General features: G+C 38.4%; 2 protein-coding genes across 4 annotated transcripts; one reads left to right on the top strand and one right to left on the bottom strand.

The window, feature by feature from the left end:
* Positions 1-6,403: 6,403 nt before the first annotated feature.
* Positions 6,404-12,662, top strand: cuedc2 (CUE domain containing 2). Of its 3 annotated transcripts, none has more exons than XM_073481226.1 (9): positions 6,404-6,489; positions 7,318-7,403; positions 7,485-7,628; positions 7,717-7,778; positions 8,614-8,735; positions 8,878-9,045; positions 9,141-9,205; positions 9,288-9,348; positions 9,456-12,662. In XM_073481226.1, exons 2-9 carry the CDS (start codon positions 7,330-7,332, stop codon positions 9,600-9,602), a joined length of 843 nt encoding a protein of 280 aa, XP_073337327.1. In that variant the 5' UTR covers positions 6,404-6,489; positions 7,318-7,329; the 3' UTR covers positions 9,603-12,662. The 3 variants fall into 3 exon arrangements, with proteins under 3 accessions (XP_073337327.1, XP_073337325.1, XP_073337326.1); XM_073481224.1 differs by having other exon boundaries at positions 8,611-8,735; XM_073481225.1 differs by having other exon boundaries at positions 6,407-6,489; positions 7,321-7,403; positions 8,611-8,735.
* A 45-nt stretch (positions 12,663-12,707) lies between these two features.
* hif1an (hypoxia inducible factor 1 subunit alpha inhibitor) lies at positions 12,708-21,510 on the bottom strand. Its single transcript, XM_073482659.1, has 8 exons — positions 21,087-21,510; positions 17,228-17,478; positions 16,571-16,719; positions 16,311-16,456; positions 15,952-16,058; positions 15,265-15,328; positions 15,060-15,170; positions 12,708-14,745 (listed from the first exon to the last, which is right to left on the bottom strand). The coding sequence occupies exons 1-8, from the start codon at positions 21,264-21,266 to the stop codon at positions 14,689-14,691; spliced, it is 1,065 nt and encodes a 354-aa protein (XP_073338760.1). The 5' UTR covers positions 21,267-21,510; the 3' UTR covers positions 12,708-14,688.
* Between the last annotated feature and the right edge of the window lie 1,275 nt (positions 21,511-22,785).

The following is a 22,785-nucleotide window of genomic DNA, read 5'->3' as shown; positions in this document are numbered from 1 at the left end:
ATTTTATTTCTCTGAGAAAGAAAAACAAGGGGAAAAAAACAAGAAAAAAGAGTCGTCCAAATATACATATCAGAGCGGATGATTTAAAAAGGCGGAGGGACTGAATTAGAACTTCAATATCAGAAAAAGACAGCAGACAACATCGTTATGTGTTATCATGAAAAGATAAGTCCCTATTGATCCGGCTTGTGGGCAAAGGCTGCACTATTGACAGGAAGACAGAATATGTCGCAGGGGCGATATTTCATACATTTGGCCTGTTCACTCCATCACTGAGAGAGGGTGTTTTTCTGGGCTGTATATAATAACACGTGTGCTCTTTATTTCCCCCAGATCAATGGTAATGCGAGGGGGGCCACGCAAGATGGATGCCACTGGCAGGTTAACCTATCGACTGCTGAACAGAGACACACAGGCCAGGACAAGGGAGACCAGCCCCATTCCCTGAGATGAACCGAGGCTAGTTGTGTTTTGAATCGGCCTACTTATCACACCCATCTGTTGTATCTTATTATGCCTGACAACACTTTTATTTTTCAGAGATTTATCTACTGTATCATCATCATTTTAGGGCTTCTTTTTTTTGTGTGTGTTGAATATGTAATTGTGTGGCTGGCTTGGGGAGTTAAAGGGGAAGGGGGAAAAAGTGGCAATGGGCTGCCTGGTGACCACTTCCTGGAGACGGTACAGGAGGCAGACGGGAGGGCAGGCTAGCCCACACAGGTGGCCCGGATCTGGATCAGGTCAGCCGCGCCCTCGGACAAGCAGCCAGCTAATCTCATGCTCATGCTCCAAGTCCCTTCAAGTCACTTAACCTGCAGCTCTTGATAAAGGAAATTTAATTAAAAACATGCGCCAACTTTGAGTGTTGTTAATACTTTTGTAAAAACTGACACGATAACGCTTTAAATCACACGACCTTCAAAACCAAAGCAGAGAGAGGTGAAATGATTAGGCTTAAGATTTGATTAAAGATGGGTTATGATTGTGAAGGAGGCCTTATATTGTAAAAGTTTCAATTAATTAAACTGTACTGTGCTTGAATTCACCCTGTAAATGCACCTTTTGTGAGGCTTAGGAACAGATACGTTAAGTGTTCAAAATTTTTTAACAAATTCTCTCTCCAAATAATGTGCTGATCCCCATCTCTGCTGCTGCACAGGTGATTCAGCTGCCAGATAATTCTGCGCCTTTCTATTGTGGATGCAATGCTACACATTCACTAAGAAAATACAATAAAATCTAAATATGAAGTCACTCTGGCTGAACTGCAAATCGAACGTTAATAGAATAATACCGTTCCGACAGACAGCCCCGAGCATTATTGTCTAAAGTTGGGTAAAGGGTAATTAATTTGGCAGGAAATCATTTAGTGTTTTGGTGACTCTGATGAGAATTGTAAAAAAAAAAAAAAAAAGAAATCTTTTTTTTTTTTCTTGCTCAGACGTCCCCCCCACAGCCAGCCAGCCCCCGGTCCCCATTGTCTGTGTGAAAATGGAAATCTGTGCCACCAGTACAATATCCACATTATGTGCCCTGCCTCCACATTGTTGCATGACATGCTTGATTGTACCCTGGCATATAGGAGCAGAGATGAGTAAACATACCATTAGCACACATTAAGCTCCCACTTACATTAAAGTATAAAAGTTTTAAAAATGATTTCTTCAATGCTTGAACAAAATACCTCTCAGACATTTGTAAAACATTTGTGTTCTTTTGCCTTAAAGCAGAAAATTCTGACAAAAACTGACACTGTCTTTTCAAATTTACACTAAATACATTGTAAAGAAAATATGCAAATATATTTAATTATCTGTCGTACTGTCACACAGCATTTTAACTCAACCATCCTGCTTGTTTGTGGCTCCCTGAATGGCAGTTTTAAATAATAATGTAGCTCGAGGCTAAAGGTGCAATGTGTTCCTTGTTATTACTGAAGGTATATGACATTTGTATACATTGATTTAACTTATTGTTCGTGTGTTTCTATGTCTGTGTACAATGATTAAACCGCTGAATGTTTTTCAGGATGTTTGTTTCTTGTGCTGTTTGAGGACGTGTGCAGGAGGAGGAGAATAATTTGACCCTTGTCATTAAATGGTTCTCTCTGCGCAGTAAGGATAATTTCACCTGAGATATTTGTTCTAAAGAAGAAGAAGAAGAAGAAGAAGAATCTTTATTCAATTCACATATTATACAATGTGCAATATGGTTAAACTGGTACTATAATCTTAGTTCATTAAAAACAGAATTTTCTTCTGTTGTTATTTTGCACTATTTTGAACAGAATTGGTCGCACTGATTGGAAAAGTACTCGTGCTGTTGATGCTTCAGTACGTTCCCCCTCTTTCACTCACACAAAAACATGGACTCATGTACAAACTGCGTCACCACTGCATGCACAAAGAAGTGAAGTTTTACGTTATAAAGGAACTTGGACACAGAAATTCAAGCACAAGAATGTGACTCCTGTACTGTTGAACTCACAACCTCTTTGTTTGAAGGTGTGTGTTAATGAATATGGCTGTTCTAAAAGTAACAAAGAGAATATTTCATCCAGAGAAACAATGAACTATTGTGGATCTGATATTAGCAATGAATCTATTTTTTGGTGATTTGTTTCTACTGGAAGGTGTTAAGAGCAAACCATCTCTCGGAGACGTAGAGGAGGTCCTGCTGTCACTGATAACTCAATGCTGCCACCTTGTGTTGGGTTAGCTTTTACTTTGGTAAGAAGAGAAAAGGAAGCCAGTTTCAGCTTTATGTCTGTCAGCATGAGTTAATATTTATCACTGAGTTCTGAATTGAATAGGATGAAAATGATTATATACAGGATACAGGGGTGGCTTGGAGATCATTCATTTTTATTGGTGGTTAAATGCGTTTTTGCAGTTAAGAATTTGCTTTGTATGGAGAACGGCAAATGTTTTTTCATGTTAATTCTTTACTGTACTTCATAGAGGAAATTTGAGCTCACAGTCTGTATGAAGACATCCACAATAAGGTGTGAGTAGAAATATTACAAACTAGAGTGGCACTCAATAGAGTGTATACCTCCACCAAGACCCCAACAGTCCCCTTTTGTAGCCACCTAATATATGCCTTTTCACCAATATCCATGCATGTTATTCCATGAGACGCAATGTTAAAGAAAGCAAGAAAAATACCTGGATCGGCCCCTTTTTCCGGATCCACACCAAAAGTTATTGGGGTCTATTCTGGGCTGAGAACCAACGTCCATCCAAGTTTCGTGGAAATCTGCTTGGTAGTTTTTGTGTATTCCTGCTGACAAACCAACCAAATAAAACATACTGACACAGGTGAAAACAGAACCTCCTCGGTGGATGAAACAACACAAGTCTAGTGTGACCAGGCTTTTCAAAGCCCTTAAAGGACATGTTCATCTATAATAAAAGTCAGTCATTATCTTCTCAGCCTCATGCCAAAGGAAGTCAGTGAAGTTTACAGTCCTATTTCTAGAGTTTCACAGCAAAACAGAGTTGTAGCATTCTCCTAAACAACTGAAGTAGATGGGGACTTGTTTTGAAACAAAAACAACCCCCAGAAAACATAAAATGACTCCATACAGCTGGCTCAGTCTAATCCAAGTCCCTGGAAGCCCAAATTAATTTGAAGAGACGTTATTTACACCCTAACCCAGACTGGGTGCACACTAACACTTTTAGTTTAGCAGCTACGGTGAAGATTTCAGGTTATAAAGGGTGTAAATAATGTCTTTTTAAATCAATTAGGGATCTCCAGGCTTCCAGAGACTTTGATTGTGCCTGACTAGCTGTATGGAGCCATTTTATGTCATCATTCATCTGTTTTTTTAAATTATAAAACAAGTCCCCATCTACTTTTGTTGCTTAGGAGAATGCTGCAACCCAGAATCTATTTTGTGAAGCTCCAGAAATGTTCTGTGGACAACGAACTTCACCTAAATATCCATCGGCATGGGGATGAGTAGATAATGATTGATTTGTCATTTTTGGGTGAACTGTTCCTTTAAATGTTGAGTCTGTACAATTTTAAAGTAAGTGTGAACATAATGTTACAGTTAACTGATGCCACTGAGTGTATAAGTGTGTGTTATATGGCTTGCAGGCTGTTCTCAGTGTCAGCCGTTGACACACGGGGAGAAAACCGAGATGCTCTCCTCTGCTGTACATTTTACACACTCTGCCCCGATACCTCAGCCCCACCTGTCTAGCCATGATCTCATGAGTTGAAACAGAGTTCAGCCAAGTCGAGAATTGTTCTTGCTTGTTTTATCAGCAGCGTGTACCATATTTCCCAGTGAAATACTACAGCCGGCAAGAGATACCGCCGAGGGAGCGAGGGAACAATTGGGTGGGCATTAATGATTTACAGGTACATATCTGCTATAATACCAACACAGGCGGAGGTAACCGAGAGCAGGATCTGATGACATCATTGATGTTGCCTCAGATAACACCTTGATCATCAACTATGTATGGATCTGGCTGAAGATATAAGATAATGTCCAAGTGAGAGTAGACTATTTACTGGCCCAGTGTAGTGTTCAGACACTGAGTCAGGACACAGAAGGCTTCACATTTATAGAGAAGAAAGTCTGTAAATTTAATCGAAAAAGCCTTCGTTCTGCAATGAAACTGATCTCCCGGAGACAAATATTTGATGACAGCTGCGAGGAAGAATTTATTAGGGAATCACATATTGATGCAGAGGTCTGTTCTTGTTTGTTTTAGCCTTGTTTTACCTTTCTTTGTAATCCTGCTTCACTTTTTTGACTCACCAAAAGACAAGGAATAGGTTAATAGTTTAAATCCTGATGAGATTTTCTTGTTGCCTTAAAATGTCACACATATTGTTGCAGATTCAAACTGACCTTAAAGAACATCACAATAACATACTGTTTGACTTTGTTTATATGTGGCAGACCCTGCCACCTTTCTAGGTTCAAACAGTGTTCTGGGACCTTATTTTCCTCTGAGAACAGCTTGTTTATTCACTTGTGGAAAGGATAAATATTTCTGAGTTTGTATTATTACCTCATTAATATTGTAAATATTAATATTCTGAGTTTGAATTTCTTCTCCAAAACTATATAGTGCCCCTTTAACAATATAATAGCTGCCTATTTTAATTAATTTTGTCGATCCATTAAAGGTAAAGCCATAAAGAAGGAAATTTGGGGTGGGGAATAGATGTCCACAGTCCTGATAGTTCTCAGACTTTTTTGTCAAGGGCAGCAATTTATAATTATTTTCATAGTCAATCAATCTGTGAATTATATTCTAGAATAATCACTTCGCTGCTTAATCTATATAATGTCAGAACATTAGGAAAAATATCAAACTTTTACTGCACCTAAGGACTTTTTTTTGTCTAGCTATCAGTCCGAAACCAAGATATCCAGTTTGCAATTATATAAAATAAAATTAAGTATGAAGAGTATGAATGAGGAAATGATTCAAATAATTAATTGATAGTCAAAATAGTTTCTGATCAGCAACTACCAAAAAAAAGTTCCTCAGGAATCAGACATTGTGAATCGAGATAATTATGACTAGCCTCACATGAATGACTAAATAATGAATAATAATGAACAAAGATGTCCAACTCATATCCCCACAAAAAAACAAGTTAAACTGGATGTGTGTGAATACCATGGATTCCAAACTACTAAGAACAACAGAGAGATGAGGTTAGGAAGACCTTATTATTCATGATTATTTAGGCCTATTCAAGATTCAACAACAAAAACATTTATGACGCAATAAAAATATTTGCTCTCTGACTAAATGTAAAATGATTCCAGCATGTTTTAGTGCAATTTCAGTTTTTATTTGAAATTTTTGAGAATATTTTGCTGATTATCGGGATAATATCGTGAATCGGAGGTAAGTTGGACAGGATAATCGTTACACCAAATTTTCATATCGTCCGGTGCACACTCAGGAATATGTTTCAGTTATGAAGGTGTCCTGTGGGAACTATGCAGGTATTGACAAAGAATTGAATGATTGTCCTGCAAGACCTTTTTCTGTCAATTGACTAATAGACAAAAAAAAACATGTGCTCTACTGATTAAAATAGTCAATTAATCAATTTCTCAACTATTAGTTTCATCTCTGATGTGATGCTTCAGTGTCTAATCTCTATTTGGGGGTTTCCTTTGTGATAATTCAAAAAGAAATGTATGATATAAATTTTAAAAAATGAAATTCAATATGCCTGATGTTTCTATTTAATGAAACATTTCTATGTCTGTTCGTTTCACAAAGCATTTCAAGTCAATCCAAACAAGTTCCAGCCATATAAACGTATTAAATAGCAGCCTGTCTGTTTCCATTCAAAGGAAGTGACGTGCTAATGTTTTGAATCGTGCGGGTTCACCAGCATCACGCACAGAGAGCCTGTAAGCACCGCACTGACCAGCCTCCCCCTCACATATCTGGGGCAAACTTTGAGCTTCATGCCCCTATAATTACCGTCACAGTAAGTTTCACTCCATTCAAAGTCCTCCGATCTAATAATCTTAAATAACGGTGGTTGGTTCTGCATGAAGCGTTAACGTTAGCTAGCAGTTGTTGTTAGCTAACGAAAGCTAGTTCGCTATCAACCCATCTATTATATCTGGATACGAAGATGAAGGTTAACCTTGTTGATGGATGAACAATAGTAATGTTGAGAGAATTTGTCAGGACGTGTAACAATAGCAGCATGAGGCGGATAAAGAAAAAACTGCTGTCCTGCAACCGTTTAGCGAACGATAGCATCATGTTAGCCCTGGCGTTAGTAATTAACCATTAGCTGATAACTAATATCCGACCAGCTGCGACGCTAACGCTGGCAACAAACCAGCGCTAGCAAGGTTATTGTATTGCTGTGCATGAGTGTAATGCAGAAGAAGTGTTAGATGATATTAGGGTTACTTTAACATCGGTGAACTTCTCAAGCGAACATGTTAAGTAGCCTCCTCAGCGGTTTTAATGCTAATGTTAGCCTTCGATATCGGTGCATCCTGGCTAACTTTACAGGCGATGTTGGTTGAAATGAATCGGGAAATCTATACATTGATTTCATGTAGCAGGTCGTGCAGAAAATACTGTCCGTGCTGACAACCACAGGCGTCGCACAGTGGCAGCAGAAGATGCTGCAGCAAAGCTTTCACAACAAGCTTTCGTAAGCAGTGCTTTTGTAACATTTCCACGGTGCACCATATTTGGTACATGGGTGACAACTGCTGTGTTTGGTTATTTAAGGTTTGCACGCCCTGTTGCTTATATAGCAGCTTTTACTCCAGCACACTGACTTGTGTTTCAGTAGGAGAACGCAATGGACCTCCAGAAAATCATCCACAACGCGCTGCACGAGTTTATTCAGACTTACATCCCTGATGCAGATCTCAGGTAAACAGTCTTTCTTGCATTGTTAGAAAAACTTAAGTTCACTCAGTTTTGCGGTAACTTCTTTTTTTCTTTTCAACGCAGTACTCTGGATGAAGTGCTTCTGTCCTACATAACTGGAGTCCTGGAGGATCTGGGCTCCCAGCACAGTGTTGATGAGAACTTTGACGTGGATGTGTTTGCAGAGATGCTAGAAGCTTACATACCTGGCTTTGCGGAAATTGAAAGGTAAACAAAAAGACGTGTGTTTTCTCTATCTTGCACTGTGTCAGGATAAAAAGCACTTACAGTACCCTGTGTTTTTTTCATTTGGCAGTGTTAAAGTTTGTGAAATGATGTTCAGCCTGGCTACAAAACTGGCTACTGCACGGACCTCAGGTAGTGCTTTTATTTTTATTTCTAGCACATACAATAGGCTTGCCACGGTAATCTGTGTTACACAATGTTTGGTCATGCACTGATTAGATTAATTGTCCATTTTTTAAATCAATGCATAGTCAGACGACGCATGCTACAATTATAAACTGAAGGTGTCTGAAGGTGAAGAAGTCACATTTCACTTATCAGGTGATGACAGTGAGACAAGATGATGGCTGAGGATTTGTTGTCTAAGCGAAACGCAAAAGCACATATTTGGCAAAACTACAGAATGAAACGTAATGCAAACAAGGAACCTGATAACGTCAGTGAGGGGAAAGGAGTTGGTTACCTCACTGAGAAGTTGAAGGTGTGCGGCTGCTCATCTAACAACTTCTAGTTCCATTGCTACCACAGACTATATAAAACTACCCCTTGACGTATTTCAAACAATGACAAAAATGTAAATGCATTTTGATGAACGATAGCAGTAAGTGCTCAAACTAGCCTTCTTCATAATAAAAGTAAAGTGCTTTTAATATGAAGCTGCAACATTAGAAAATGTTCAGTTTGTATTAGCAGTAAGTTAATACAGATAGTGAGCATCCTGTCTGGTACAAAGGGAGGTGTAATCAGTAACTCAATCATATCAAGAGCTTATTAGTTGGTAGGAAAACTTTGTCACTGAACGTACAGTATTATGGCAGTCTAACCCTTCCTTCATTTTCAGAATGTTGCCAAACAAGTCATCAAAACAAACTTTATTGGGCAGTGACACACGTTTGGTGGGGATGTTCAGCCTAACATTTGTACTACAATGTTAATTTGCTTGTTTCCTTATTATCTGACGAAGAAGACGCTGTGCCTAAGGCAAGGACAGAAGAGATTTCATTGAAACTCACCACCCTGCCCAGTGAACCTCCACCAGGAAGAGAAACACAGTGCCTTAAAACACAGACAGAGGGCGCCACTGCCAAGGTTATCACTTCAGCACACATCACTGCATTTATCATTTTTTAATCACTATAATGTCACTTATGCTTACTGTATGTGCTACTTTTAATATTACGTATTGTTCACATCCATCTAAGTAATTTATGTGTGTATGTGCACTGTGCAGCCACCAGTATCTGAGTGGGAGGCCCAGGAGCAGCACCTGCTTGAGATGTTTCCCAAGTGTAGTCTGTCCGAGGCTCGCAGTGCCCTTTCTATTGCCAAAGGAGACATGGAGGAAGCTGTGCGCCTTATCATAGAGGGCGATGTCCAACTCAGCCCCACTCCTCTTAATGTGAGTCTCTGCCATACACAGAAACACTGCCATTCTCTTTCATGTCTGCCTCTTCCTACTTTGAGTCTGAATTTAATGGTGTCGTCTTGCCTCAGGTAAACCACGGGAAGAGTATTTCCTCGCTGGCTGACCAGAAACTTAAAGAGAGCATCCTTGAGAAGTGAGTAAGATTACTTTAATCCTTTGGAGAGTAGAATTCACTTCTTTGTTTGGGTCTTAATGACTTTGTTTCTTCTCTGTAGGTACATGCTTGTGGACAATGAGGATGATAACAAAACCCACCGTCCTGTCGCCCCAAAAGATGTAAGTCTGTGGTTATACTCCATATCACAATGCAGTTTTCAAATCTGTTTCATGCAATGAAATTGCTAAAAAAAAACAAAAAAAAAACACTGGTACAATTTTTGCAGGCTCCAAAGAAGCTAGTTCGGTACCACGGCAACCAGGTGGTCACCACAAAAGGAGAGCGATATCAACTTGTGAAGAAAGACGAGGCAGAGGACATGAAGAAGACATATGTCAATATCAAGCCTGCACGGAAGTACAGATTCCATTGATGACGAGCACATAACTGTAAGAGCAGCTACTGACAATATTGTTTACACTATTTTTAATTTATTAAATTCATTTAGCCTGATTTTTCTCCCAAGTAAATGAAGACATTTGTTCGTGTCAGTGGCTTATTTTAAAGGTCCTGTGTGCAGGATTCAGTGGGATCTTTTAGGCAGAAATGGAATACAGTATTATACATTTTCATTAGTGTACCTCACTTGAAAAGGATCATGTTGTTTTCATTACCCTAGAATGAGTTTTTTATATCTGCAGGTCATCTGGAGTCTGCCATGTTGCACCGTAGGGTTGAGGGATATGCCACCGTCAGTATATCGATCAGCGATTGCTGATACATCCATGCAGGTGTGCCTTTACCCTACCCTCTGACATCCGTGGTCTTAAAAGTGAAAAGATAATTTCACTCAAACATTACAGCCCAAAGTTTAAGGCTACACTTTTTGATAAATCAAAATAAAACTATTTTGCCAAGACAGCTTAACTATAAACGTGTAGGTTTATGCAGCAGTTTGGTTTAGTCACCGTTGTTCATACACAGAGATTCACTGAGTGTTTAATCTAGTAGGCTACAGCGTTTTTTTCTCTCACCAGACAAGCGGATTTGTGCCAGAAAAATATGGATACAAAATGCTGCACATCTCATTTTTCTAACAGTTTTTGAACTCGCATATAGGTTACATTTATTCCCAACTCTGCAGCGCGAGTGGCGGAGCTGCACTGCTCGTCAACTTGCTCCAGTAACTTATGCACAGCTCCCCAGGCAGTCTGCTGGCATTTCTTTACACTAGTCAGTTCTGCTCCTCCTCTACTCTTTCCTAATCGCAGTGAGAAAACCACAGATTTTGCCTGTTCCTATTTTTGGCGCTTACAGGTTAATTATTTATTGAGTGAAATTTTCAAGGAGACGCACCATTACAAACCATACAAACCAACCAGCAATCCCCCATAGACGATATATTCCTCCAATCACCCGACCCTATCGCACCGCCATGTTTCTGAAACCAAACACTGGCTCTAGAGAGGGCCTTTCAAGTTTTTACCTGCCACTGAAGGTTCAGTTGGTTGCAATCCTACACACTTGACCTTTAAAACATTTTTACCGTTATATGCCTTGGTTAAAACCTTATATTACAATGTTTCAGTTGCATCACTTCCTTGAGCTTTTGATATTTTTTGTGATATTTTGGTGGGGATGTTGTAACTTGTGTTCTGTGTAACAGCCTAATCTATCTACTTTTTGCCATCTCAGCAGGACTGATGTTGCACTGACATTGTTTTGTTTTTTTTGTTTTTTTTTACTTCTTTATTCTCTTATTTTATAGTTTGTATTTTCTTCAACTTACTACAATATAGATTCATGAAGTTGTAGAGATGAATCAATTGTCATTTCTGTAAATAAGTTCTAGTGGTGCTGTAGAGTTTCTTCTGGACATTATAAGTCTCAACTGCTTTTTTATGTATATATATATACAATCACTGATGCCAATTTCATTTTAAAAGTTCTATTTTTACATCATACAGGAATACTGTGCTGCGAAAGTGTTTGGTCAAGCCCTCTGTTTTGGACAATTTGTTGTGCTACAAAATGGTTTTTAAATGAAACTCTGAGAAGCAAGTTTCACACTATATAAAAGAATTATGGTTGTTTATAATATCTCAAACAAAAACTATCATTCACAAAATAAAGAATCATGATGAGCTTGACTTTGTCATCCAGAAGTGAGATTTGCAAACCAGTGCCAGACCCTGAAAGATCTGTGAGTAGCAGTCTAAGGGGAAATGTTAAGGATCCCCTCCACACATTTTAATGCATACAAAAAGTTCTCTAGTGTGACTGAGATTGATTTTGCAGGGAGAAAAGAAGTATAATTACCACATTAAAATCCTTCTCCCTCATTTAAAAATTCCAGAATTTATGAATCTGCAAATATTTGGATTGGATTGGTTTACAAATTATCAAATTATTTGTGATGTCACAAATCATGCTCATAGGCCCACCTCTTAAAATTAGATTTTCAACGAGCACAAATAAAATTTTACACCTCAGGCAATCAATGTTAAAACTGTACATACTGGACATTGTTCCACACAGAGAAGCTCAAACCACAGAGAGGCTAGAGAGGGACTTACCCCTAGATTCCACCAGATACGTTTCCGGTCCAGCTGATAGGTTTCACTCTAGCCTATGTGTTTACTTCCACTGGCTCCGCTGTGTTGCGTATCTTCTCCGTCCCAGCTCCGGCAGTCTGGACCCTTCGACAGCAGATACGCAGGGCTTCTATTTCTGCCAGATGCCGGAGCACGACGCAGCAATTCAGCCGAATTCTTCATTTTCTAGCACAACAAATGTAATCCTCCAGGTGTGCCCAGATTATTACAGCACTACAATTTTCGGCAAACTATAACTGTGGTTGCCCCCTAAATGTTGCGCTAAACATGCTGCAGGAGGGCTTGATTTTAAAGTTCACTCTAATAGCATTATCTTTATTTTTGATATAGATCAATAGATTTAGATTTTAGATTTGCAAAGTCTTGCGTAATTATGGTGAAGAGGCCTGTTGTATGCTTTCAGGGTCTGTTTACATGACGTTATCCTTTCATCTCATTTGTGTTGTGTGGATTTTGCTTCGCTTGTGATTGTTGGTTGTGATTTTTTTTTTATTATGATTGGATTCTTATTTGGTTCCTGTTATATATATTATATTAAGATAAATGGGTTGGTCAGGGTTTTTTATGCATATACTGATGTTTATTACTCTATTGTTTATTTGTGTTCTACTCTGCATCCATTTGGAGCAAATATAAGCAATTGTTTTTGATTGGTGGTAATTATATAGTTTACTTGAGTGTATGTGTAACACAATGGATTGTGGAAAAGATGTGTTGTTACTGATACATGTCGTTATCAGCAGCAATGTTGTCTTTAATTATTGTATGATAGTGTTACTGTAGAGCATCTGTTTAGACACAACTGAGTTTTAACCCTGCGCTTTGAGAAACCGCTGACGCACAATTTATAGTAAATAAATACTAATTTTTGTAGATCATTCACATCGTATTCTTTGAATTATTCACTCAGCATATGTAAGATATGAATTCAAACACATGAAATATTTTATTTCATCATCACATCTCTCAGTCATTCAGAACTCAGCAGTGAATAGCTTTGCAAACAAACTTTAATCAGAGGAACTAGGAGTGCACATACTGAACGTTTCAAAACAAAAAAACAGGCAACCGTCGGTAAAAACATGCCTCTATCTCTATGAACCCTTGTAAGTCCCACATTTAAAGGCGTTTAATGCCGGAGTGAAAAAGAACATTTTGACCATAAAATTAATATGTAAAAAAAAAATCAAGTCCTTGCAACATTTCCTGCCATGCCATTGTAAAGCAAGGCACATACAGTAAACAGGGTTAACCTATGACGCATCATCAGGTTAGTTATTTTTATAGAGGAAGTAGCCCTGTTAAGACATAGATATGCACATTATCAGCAATTCAAAGGTTGAACCTTAATCAGGTCAGTATGTCTGACAATCTGGTGATTGGGTATTCCCATTTTATAGTTCACCACTTCCTCATTCTTCCAGCTGTACAGGAAAACAAAGCTTCCTGATATGTACTGCTTTCTAGGTTGGTTTGGCACATACAGCACAATATATGACATAAACCATCTCTTTTGTTTCATGTACACTTTTGCAACAGTTCTTGAGAGATCACTTCAAAGTTAACACACTATGGTCTTCAAAAAATGGCTGCATGTAAGTAAAAATAAGTGTATTTCTGGGGATTTAAGTGCGAAGTTTTCAGCTGGAATCAAATTTTTGTGCACACTCCAGCGTAATTTTATCTGAGATATGCTGCGTCTGATACAACATACCCATTATTTGTATTGTTGCAGGGATAGTGCATGGACCAAGCAAGGACAATTCAAGCTCAACATGCAACTGCAAACTTTACCACTAGATGGTACTTTTGTTGCACTGCAATGGCTGATACATAAGCTACATCCCGTAAGATGATTCTGCTAGTTCAATCCATTAATAACAATAATTTAAATCATTAAAGGGGTTCATTCTAACCACTTTTACACATCTTTCCCAATAAAACATCATCTGGGAAGTTTCCCCCTAAAACAGTAACTTATTGTATTTTCTTTTCCTTCTTAGTTAACCGTATTTGCAACTAAAAGTGCCGTGTACAGTTAATTTTCACTGCCCCCTCACCTATTACTAGTAAGCAGAATAGCATGTCCAATAAAGTCTTTGAAATATGAATCGAACAAGCAAGAGCATAAATAAAACACAAAGCAATCACTCCGCTAAAATAATTTAGCCTCAAGCAGTCACATATTCCCTTAAGCTGAATATGTATCAGTATATGAGCCCATTTTTTTCCCCACACCTACAGTTTTTCAGTAATCACTGTACGTTTGTGTTTTATTATCATGCCTATGCAGTCGCCTTTGCAACAGAAAGTTCTTGCTGATTACTCCCTAAAAAGGATGCAGATTACATTGATAAATACTTCATGAACACTTAGACCTGTCATCATTAGTGGTATGAACCAAATCAGTTTTAAAGCTGTCTGTGATAAAAATGGAGTGCAGTATGGTGTTTTTACATGTATTTCAGTAATGTCCTGTATTTGTTGGATGTGTACTGTATATATAATTCCCCTTGTCTCATCCATTAGTGGTCAAAATATTGAGGTTGTTCCAAAGGTACCGATCTCTTGGGGAGCAAATGCACCCAAAACCCCACTAGCTTGAATTATGAGACTGGTTCACATAAATATATCTAGACATGAGCCAAATAAGGCCTCCTCTTCAAAGACTTCTTCACGCAGGGTGTATTCCTGTGAGTTTGTCGAACACGTCTTCTTCAGTTGATGGATTTGCGATGAACATGGCACTCTGAGACGAAGCAGAATGGTTTCAAGATGGCCGGTTATTGCCATGCAGTGACAGGTAGCTCCAAAGTCTGAATGCACATTACACACGCAGCAGTCTCACTTTCACACGCAAACAGTTTCTGAAGCAGCCAAGTTAAGAGTTTTCAGGGTGGGGCTCTAACTGAGATCATGGTCATATCGGCCCTTGATCATCGTTTTCAGTAAAGGTCCAACCTACAGGGAAAAAAAGGATTCTTTGTGATTTCATATCATGTCAGACATTTTACATTGTTTTACCCACTGTCCCAGAATGCATATATCTTTTCCGTTGTACTAAATCAGGTAAGCCATAAATATTCACAGTAATTGGGCTGCTAGAAGGGTCAGCATGCCCCAGGGATTTCATGCAACAGGTGACCTAAATGTGGATTTGATTTGATGTTCTAGAAACTGGCAGTGTGACATTCATGAGTGACTTATGCAATCAGTACACTGACGACAGGAGAGAGTTTGACTTATATAGAGGATGGAGAAGCAAATGCTTTTACCTCATGTGGGTTTCCAAGTGCTTCTCCCAGCATCTTCTCAATATTTCTCATGATGGCCACCTTCTGATGCGCTCGCAGGGGGTATTCTATCCTCTTGGGTGTTGGGGCACCCTGAACAAATGGGTCAAAAAGGTGAGTGATGATGAAGAAACATGTAGTAGCAAAGACGGCACAAATGTTCAAGCCATGAGTCAAGTATGCGTACCTTGTACCAGAAGTTTACAGTGATCGTCACTCCACCATTCAACAGTGATTCAATGTGATGCCACCTGAAGAGAGAAGACAAATATAAATAACTAAAATCATCAATCTCTGGCAGTCAAAGAGCAACTTTCTACAATTCATCTTGCCACCAAACTCCCTGTTATTTAATATCAGCATCATACATGCAAGTAAGAGGTTGTTTGAAGAAACTACAGGCAGTGGTAAGCCAGTGGAAATAAAAGGATGATGGGTATGATGAGCAGAAAATAGATCATAAAGGAGAAAGAAGCACTAAACAGCTAACATGGTTGCCCTGCACTTTTTCTTAACAGTGACATATTCATGTACTGTAAGTGTGTTCTGTACATGTAGTTTTCAGCTTGAGAACTGCAATACTGACCAACAAGACATACTTAGTTATACATTAGAGCTTTGCAATTGTTTGATTAATTGATTTGTTGATAGACAGAAAATTAATGGCCAACTATTTTGATAATCGATTGATCATTTCAGTCAGTTTTCTAACAACAGTTAAATTAAAGAATACAATACTGAAATGCAGCAAGCATTTAGAGGCATCAGGTGACAGTGCATTGAAGAAACTCAATGCCCTGGAGATAATCAGCTGATTCAGTGGTGGAACTGATACATCATTTCTATAGAAAGGCCATACAGAAGTACTTCTTACCAATACATGGGGATGTAGAGCACGTCTCCTGGGCCCACAACAGCCTCATAGCCAACAACGTTTTTAAAATTGGGACACTTCTCACAATCAGGGTTATCAAAATCAACCTATGAATGAAAAATATGAATTTGTTTTAAAGGAAGTCTTTCTTATAACATGTATGTCCTTATTTCAAGTAACTTTAACCCAATATCTCTATAATAACTTTCTTTAACGTATAGACATTGTATAAGGTCTATGTGGGGACTACCTCCCGCAAACTATCTCTATCACTAAAGATGAAATTAAGTGAACTACATCACACGTTATAAGCTTGCATTATTAAAGTCTGTGTGGATTTCTACACATCTGTGGCTTACTTGGCTCTGTCGGTCACAGGGGTGATGCACAGGGTACGGATAGAGACATTCAAACTGGTCCGGAGGGAAGAGGATGCACCTCTTATGGCCTTTGATCTGTGCAAAGAAGTTCTGCTGCTCATCGTAATGTGCTGGCGTCACATTGCCTATGGTGCGAGAATATTAATAGAAAATGGGGTGTCTGGGAAAAAAAAACTCAGTGACGATTGAGGAGCAACGCTACCCTACATTGTATAACAGAATCTGTGAAACCGCCTTACCCTCCATGCCTATGAGTAACAGGTTGGATGTCAGCTGGCCCCAGTTTCTCTGGGCTTGCTGCTTGTTGATCCAGTTCCAGTTGAAACCGAGGAAGTCTAGAACAATCTTCTTCCCTACTGTGTCATTCAAAGTCTGCTGCAGATATACCCTTGAAATGCATGAGAGAAGAGACAAAATGCATGAGACACTGTGTTCTACACTCTGGGATCTGAAACAAGTCGCAATGCAGATACATTTCTGAAAATGCTATAAAATGTGCTTGAAGGATATGAGCTTGTTTACTTGTACTTCAGTGGAATGCATCTCACTTAAAGCATGAAGAACAACTTGACATTGAAGGAAGTGAACAATGTAAATCCAAATAGATAAGAAACACTGTGACTGTCAGCAAGTTCACTTTAGTAAGTGATATGCATGTGTGCCGACGGACCAAGTCAGGTCACGGTAACAAGTTCCCTGTGTAAATGCTTAGTCATTCGCTCCACTTTCCTGTGCTGCATTACATTTCATGAAAAAAACACCCCCTCACTGTCAGGCACACCTGCAGCACAGTCACATCTTGTTCCCGCTCTGCATCAGCCCTGGCTGGGTTAATATAAACAAAGCTGTCATCATAATCCCAATCTTGTTACAATATCCCTGTAAGTATATCTTACCTCTCCTCTCCTCCCATTTCCTCTGTTCTGTGCATTTTATCCACAAATTCAGAGAATTTCATTTCCATTCGTCGTGACTTTGGAACAAAGTTCTCGAAATTAGCCATTTTCTTCTCATCATAGTACAGGAATTTGTGGTTTTCTGCAGTGTAAACAGAGAAGTCTCCATTTCCAATGTTCTCCTGGAGGTATTTAATGTCCCATTTGAGAGCTGGATACACAAGGTTTGTGTCTGTTAAAACCACCGGTTCCTGGAAACAGACAAATGACATTTCAATACAATATTATTAAAAGTGTTAAAAGTGTATTTAGTTGTATTTCAATCAATCAATCAAACTTTATTTGTAGAGCGCTTTTCATACATGGTAATGTAGCGCAAAGTGCTTTACAGAAATTAAAAACAGCAGCAGCAACAATTAAAACAACAGCCCCCCCTCCACCCCACCCCACCACACACACACACACACATACACAGCCACACCCAGCTACTTAAAACCCAACAGGAAAAATTAAAAAGTGAGTAATAATAAATAACTAAATAGTGATAAATGAAACAGGGCACTAACAACAGGTATTGCGGAACTGAGGAAACGCTATCATCGATGTATTTCACTGAGGAGACACTAGAGGCAGTAAAATAAATAAAATAAAGATAAAATAATAAAACTCTAAAACTAACTAAGAATGATAAAATACTAAAAGAGGTTTGAAAGTCTATAACTGTTTATAAGCGAAGAAATAAAAAATAATCATAAATAAAGTAAAACAAGATAAAACAAGATTATTAAAATAAATAAATGAATAGAACGTGAATAGATAAATCAAATAAAACCAGGTTTAAACAGGATAAAAACCAATAAATGAATAAATAGAATTCAGCTAAAAGCCAGCCTAAAAAGGAAGGTCTTAAGGTTGCTCTTAAAAGTATTTAGTTTTGTTAAGTTAAAGTGTATTTATACATACAGTATATCCACTGTAAAACAGGCTCTCAGGAATAATGCAATAAGGAATAATAAATGCAAGACTGCTAAGAGGGCTATATTAGGCCATATAAAGTGACTGTGCTATGTCAATTCATTTAGTTTTTCTGGATTATACTGTTGGATTTAAGTGTTTCTTCTGTTTAATGTGCATTAACAGCATAATATTGTATGTGCATACATGTACTTGCATATGCATCTGTATGCATCTGTGTATGTGTTTCATATTTTATTATATATACATATATATATATATATATATATATATATATATATATATATATATATATATATATATATATATTATAGTTTTAGATAATACAGGTAGCATATTTCCACATTGCACACAGGGTATTTTATTATATATTTTATAGCTTTTTTGGTACAAGATAGGGTATTTAATAACTTATTTCTAGTCATTTGTGCTGAGTATATATGTTTACAGATGTGTTGTATTTCAGTGCGTGGCTCAGGTGGTTGTTGCTGCTGTAACAAAGTACTTTCCTGTAGCCAAAAAGTATCTATCTATCTATCTATCTATCTATCTATCTATCTATCTATCTAACTCTCTCTAGATAGATAGATAGATAGATAGATAGATAGATAGATAGATACAGAAGTCTGTTACTATAATAGTGGTTCATAGCATAGGTTAAATACAAATAAAACTTGTCAGAGTGAAGTCAGAGACATGTTATATTACATTTGCAGCTGCTGCATGTGCTTCATCTTGATTGTGTCACAAAATCCCGTAACTACTGTTATCTTCGCTACCAGTGAATAGTGTCATTCATATTGTGTGTGGAAGTGTGTTTTACACGAATGGCAACATGAATGCACCCCGGCACACACCTACGCAGCAGTAGTACATTGACAGTACAGTACAGTACACTGAGCTCCGAGGGCTACGTGACTGACTGAACGTAGACCGGTGGGCGCGCTCCCGCTGCCTGTCTCTCACTGCACCGGCTCTCGCTTTCACTTTCGCCGATGAACGAGGGCAGGTTGCGGTCCCGGAGAGACAAAATGATGCGGGGCAAAAACCCATAGTGTAACTTTAGTGTGGCGGCTTGTGGGTCTTTCTGTGTCTTTGCAGCTGCTAGCAAAGAAACAAAGGGCCACAAGCGTTGCTCTTCAGATAGCGGTGTTTTGGGCTGTCGCGTCGAGTGTTGCGAGAACAATTTGCTTTGTGCGTCGCTTTAAATCATAAATAAGTATCTTACGCCTTTATTCTGCCGTGATATGACCTGAAGACAGACAGGGAACTGCCCTTTTTGTCCCCATGGCTCAAAGGACGGGGACTTTCACAGTTAACGGACAGTATGAACGAGCCATATTTGGGCATATCAACGCTGTTCATAAAACTCTCGCACGCGCGCGTATGTGATTGGCCGATGGGGGGTGTAGAAAAGTAACATGAGAGAAACGTGTTGAAGCAAAGTGACACTATCACACAGCTCCCAGTACCTCCACAGCTCCCAGTACCCCCACAGCTCCCAGTACCGCACATGTCCTCACACCAAACCAGTAACACCTTTATCCTGTTTTAACTCATACACATGCAACAGTGCAAACCCGAAGGCTACTGTAGTGAATAACGGGATGCATGATTTTCTGTCATGTTCCTCAATAATATCAACTGTACACTATAACGAGCATTATTATTCTTTTACCTCTAATGGATTCAATTCAATGTGCGCATATTCCAGTTCACATACCAAGTCTTCATATCAGCAGTCAACAATTGAAAGCTGTATATCTTAAAGTAGACATTTTAGTGCAAATTGTGAATCTCAGTGTTAAATCATACAAAGGGTCTTTGCGTGTAACCATCTTTGATTTTATTTGATTTTGTTCGCTTTGCTTGAGCCTCACTTGACAGCAGCAATGTTCAAAAATGGCCCGCGTGTGTTAGTCTGATAAGACTGTTGTGTTGCTATCCCTGCAAACCACAGCTCAAGATCTTACTATTGTAGGTCAGTGTGCAAGTGCATCGTCTAAACACCACACTCCTCACCAGCAGTGACCAAATACAAGAGAAATGTCCAGCTGTGCTGATGGAGGATATAGGCTTAATTTGCGGTGTTAACACATATTTTTGGTCTGCTTCTGTATGAGACACACCTCAATGACATCCTGCATGTTCCCAGGAACCACTAGCGATCACTAGCATTACTCATGCTGAATGAAACTTATCTTAACTTATCAAAACACAAACTATAGTCAAACATCACCAACCACATGTCAAACTACCTGATGATAAATAACAAAGGGCTTTGCACTTTTTATATGCTGCCATTCCCTACACCATCATCTGAGTCACACTTTTTAAAAAATATTTACAGCTGGGCTGCTTGTATTAATGTACATATTATCAAATGTGAATAATGCCTTTCTCTTGTAGTTTACTTTAGGATGTCATTTAGTGTCAATAATGCAGATATATAGGACTAAATCCTTACAAATGGGAAGATTTAACTGAGATGTTGCGTAATTTTTGCTTAAAAAACGACCGATTAATTCATGATATGATTATCAAGTATGAAATAAGCCGCCGAATATATTCTGTAAATTGACTAAACCATGAATCCGCAGATTGTTTAAACTCTACAGATGGTTATTGTGATATAATCATTACAAACTGAGTTAAAGAATACATTTTTCCTGCATTAACTCTCTCAGAAAATAAACCTGAACACAATTATATACAGCTCAATATCTCACTATATATTAACAACAACATACACTAAATATGTTTTTTGACCCAAGACAATTTACAATTTCTTGAGTCAGACTGTGATCAAAACAGGGTTTTAGCTGCAGGGTCACACATCTCTTAACTAACTTAGTCAACAGACAAGCCAACTTAGTCTGTTTACCTCGTTGTTTATTAGCATGTCTGCTCGGGGGTCCGTGTGAGACAGCCGGGGAATGGGCCTGGTTGCGAAGGAATATTTCCGGAGCTGAGACTCATCCCAGCCCCGGCTGTGGACGCCAGTGAAGCCGGCACAGCCTTCGCTCTCCTCCGGGTCAGCCTCCACAACGGTCGCCGCTGCCATGTTCGTCGACAGGCGCTGCTTAGCTGCCTCCGTCCTCCGCACAATGAAACAACCAGAGACTGACTCGTCTTCAGGTCTCTACCCCGCTGCAAGGCTCCAGAGTCAGCGGCGGGGATTTCATACAATCTTTCCCATTCACTGTTATTAAACTGATCCAGAGAAGCGGGTCTGCCCTGCACACAGAAGCGCTCTCTCCGGAGCTGTTCCGTGTAGGTGTTTACACACCGTGTTGACAGCCAGAAAACAAACGACACAAACTAAAATAGACTTCAGTAACGTGATGACGCGGAATATCAGACAGCGACACCTAGCGCACCGGCTGACTGAATGCTCATCTTGTAATGAGCCGCCTCTACCGCTAGAGGGCGCCAGCACACTTAGTCTTTTTGCATTTTTTCTGCATCCGTTTCATTCCTTTCATATCTGTTTTATTTTGGTGATGTCAGTGTAAAATTTCCACAATTAATTTACAAATAATACACTGTAACACAAACTACTTATGCACGATTCCTTGATCCAGTTCAATTCCTTTCTTAACAATAACATACTGTATACAGATAGCTGTCTTTTTCTTTTCTTTTCACAGATCATACACACATTCAACAATACACTCAGTAATCATCAGTAACAGTCATCTTAACTTAAATGTGAATCAGTGTCTTCATAATGTCCCATTATTTATTTATTTTTTTGAAATTCTTTTAAATTGAATAATATTTTAGCAACATTTTTAATTGACTGTAAAATGTAAACATTGGCAGATCTGGGGGATGTTACATTATGCGTGATAAAAACTCCATTCACAGATCAACTATAGATCACAAGATTTATTCAAGTACTGCAGGCTACTAAAGTATATATAGGCACTTTATAATCTTGGAGTATTTCCATCTTATGTGACTTCTACTCCAAAACATGGTAAATTTATAAAATATGATGCATTGTTATCGATTAAACTACCCATAAGTATAAGTATACTTTTTTTTCTTTACCATTAAAGGGGCACTATGTAGTTTGGAGAGGAAATTCAAACTCAGAATTGTAATGTTTAGAATATAAATGAGGTAATAATACAAACTCAGAAATATTTATTTTTTCCATAAGTGAATAAACAAGCTGTTCTCAGAGGAAAATAAGGTCCCCAGAACACTGTTTGAAGCTAGAAAGGTGGCAGGGTCCGCCATATATAAAAGTAAAACAGTATGAAATTGTGTTGTCCTTTAAGGTCAGTTTGTTTATTCAGTCATGAAAACAAAGAGAGTTTGTTTATTTAGTTTGTTTGGGCATAAAAATCAGTCAATAAAGTTCTTTCTCTTCTGATTGAAATTTCTTCCCCGAAACTAGTCGTGCACCTTTAATTATTTTATTTAACATACATTTTTGTTGTGTTATCAAAGTAAAACTATATAATGGTCTAATACAGGGAGAGGTTCTTCTGCATTATAAGTACATAGTACATATCTGATAATACTCATACTTTTACCTGTAAAAATACATAAACTAAAATTTGTTTTACTTT

This window comes from Pagrus major, chromosome 15 (genome assembly GCF_040436345.1).
Source record: "Pagrus major chromosome 15, Pma_NU_1.0".
NCBI classification, from domain to species: Eukaryota; Metazoa; Chordata; class Actinopteri; order Spariformes; family Sparidae; genus Pagrus; species Pagrus major.
This window is presented reverse-complemented; position numbering and strand designations above follow the sequence as displayed.

Bases quoted from the DNA above. Each gene is read 5' to 3' on its own strand.
- cuedc2 (XM_073481224.1), top strand. From the start codon at position 7,330: ATGGACCTCCAGAAAATCATCCACAACGCGCTGCACGAGTTTATTCAG. The intron at 7,779-8,610 runs GTAGTGCTTTTA...TATCTGACGAAG, and splicing joins GGCTACTGCACGGACCTCAG to AAGACGCTGTGCCTAAGGCA. The intron at 9,349-9,455 runs GTAAGTCTGTGG...CAATTTTTGCAG, and splicing joins GTCCTGTCGCCCCAAAAGAT to GCTCCAAAGAAGCTAGTTCG.
- hif1an (XM_073482659.1), bottom strand. From the start codon at position 21,266: ATGGCAGCGGCGACCGTTGTGGAGGCTGACCCGGAGGAGAGCGAAGGC. The intron at 17,479-21,086 runs GTAAACAGACTA...GTCTGTTTCCAG, and splicing joins ACATGCTAATAAACAACGAG to GAACCGGTGGTTTTAACAGA. The intron at 16,720-17,227 runs GTAAGATATACT...ATGCATTTCAAG, and splicing joins GAAATGGGAGGAGAGGAGAG to GGTATATCTGCAGCAGACTT.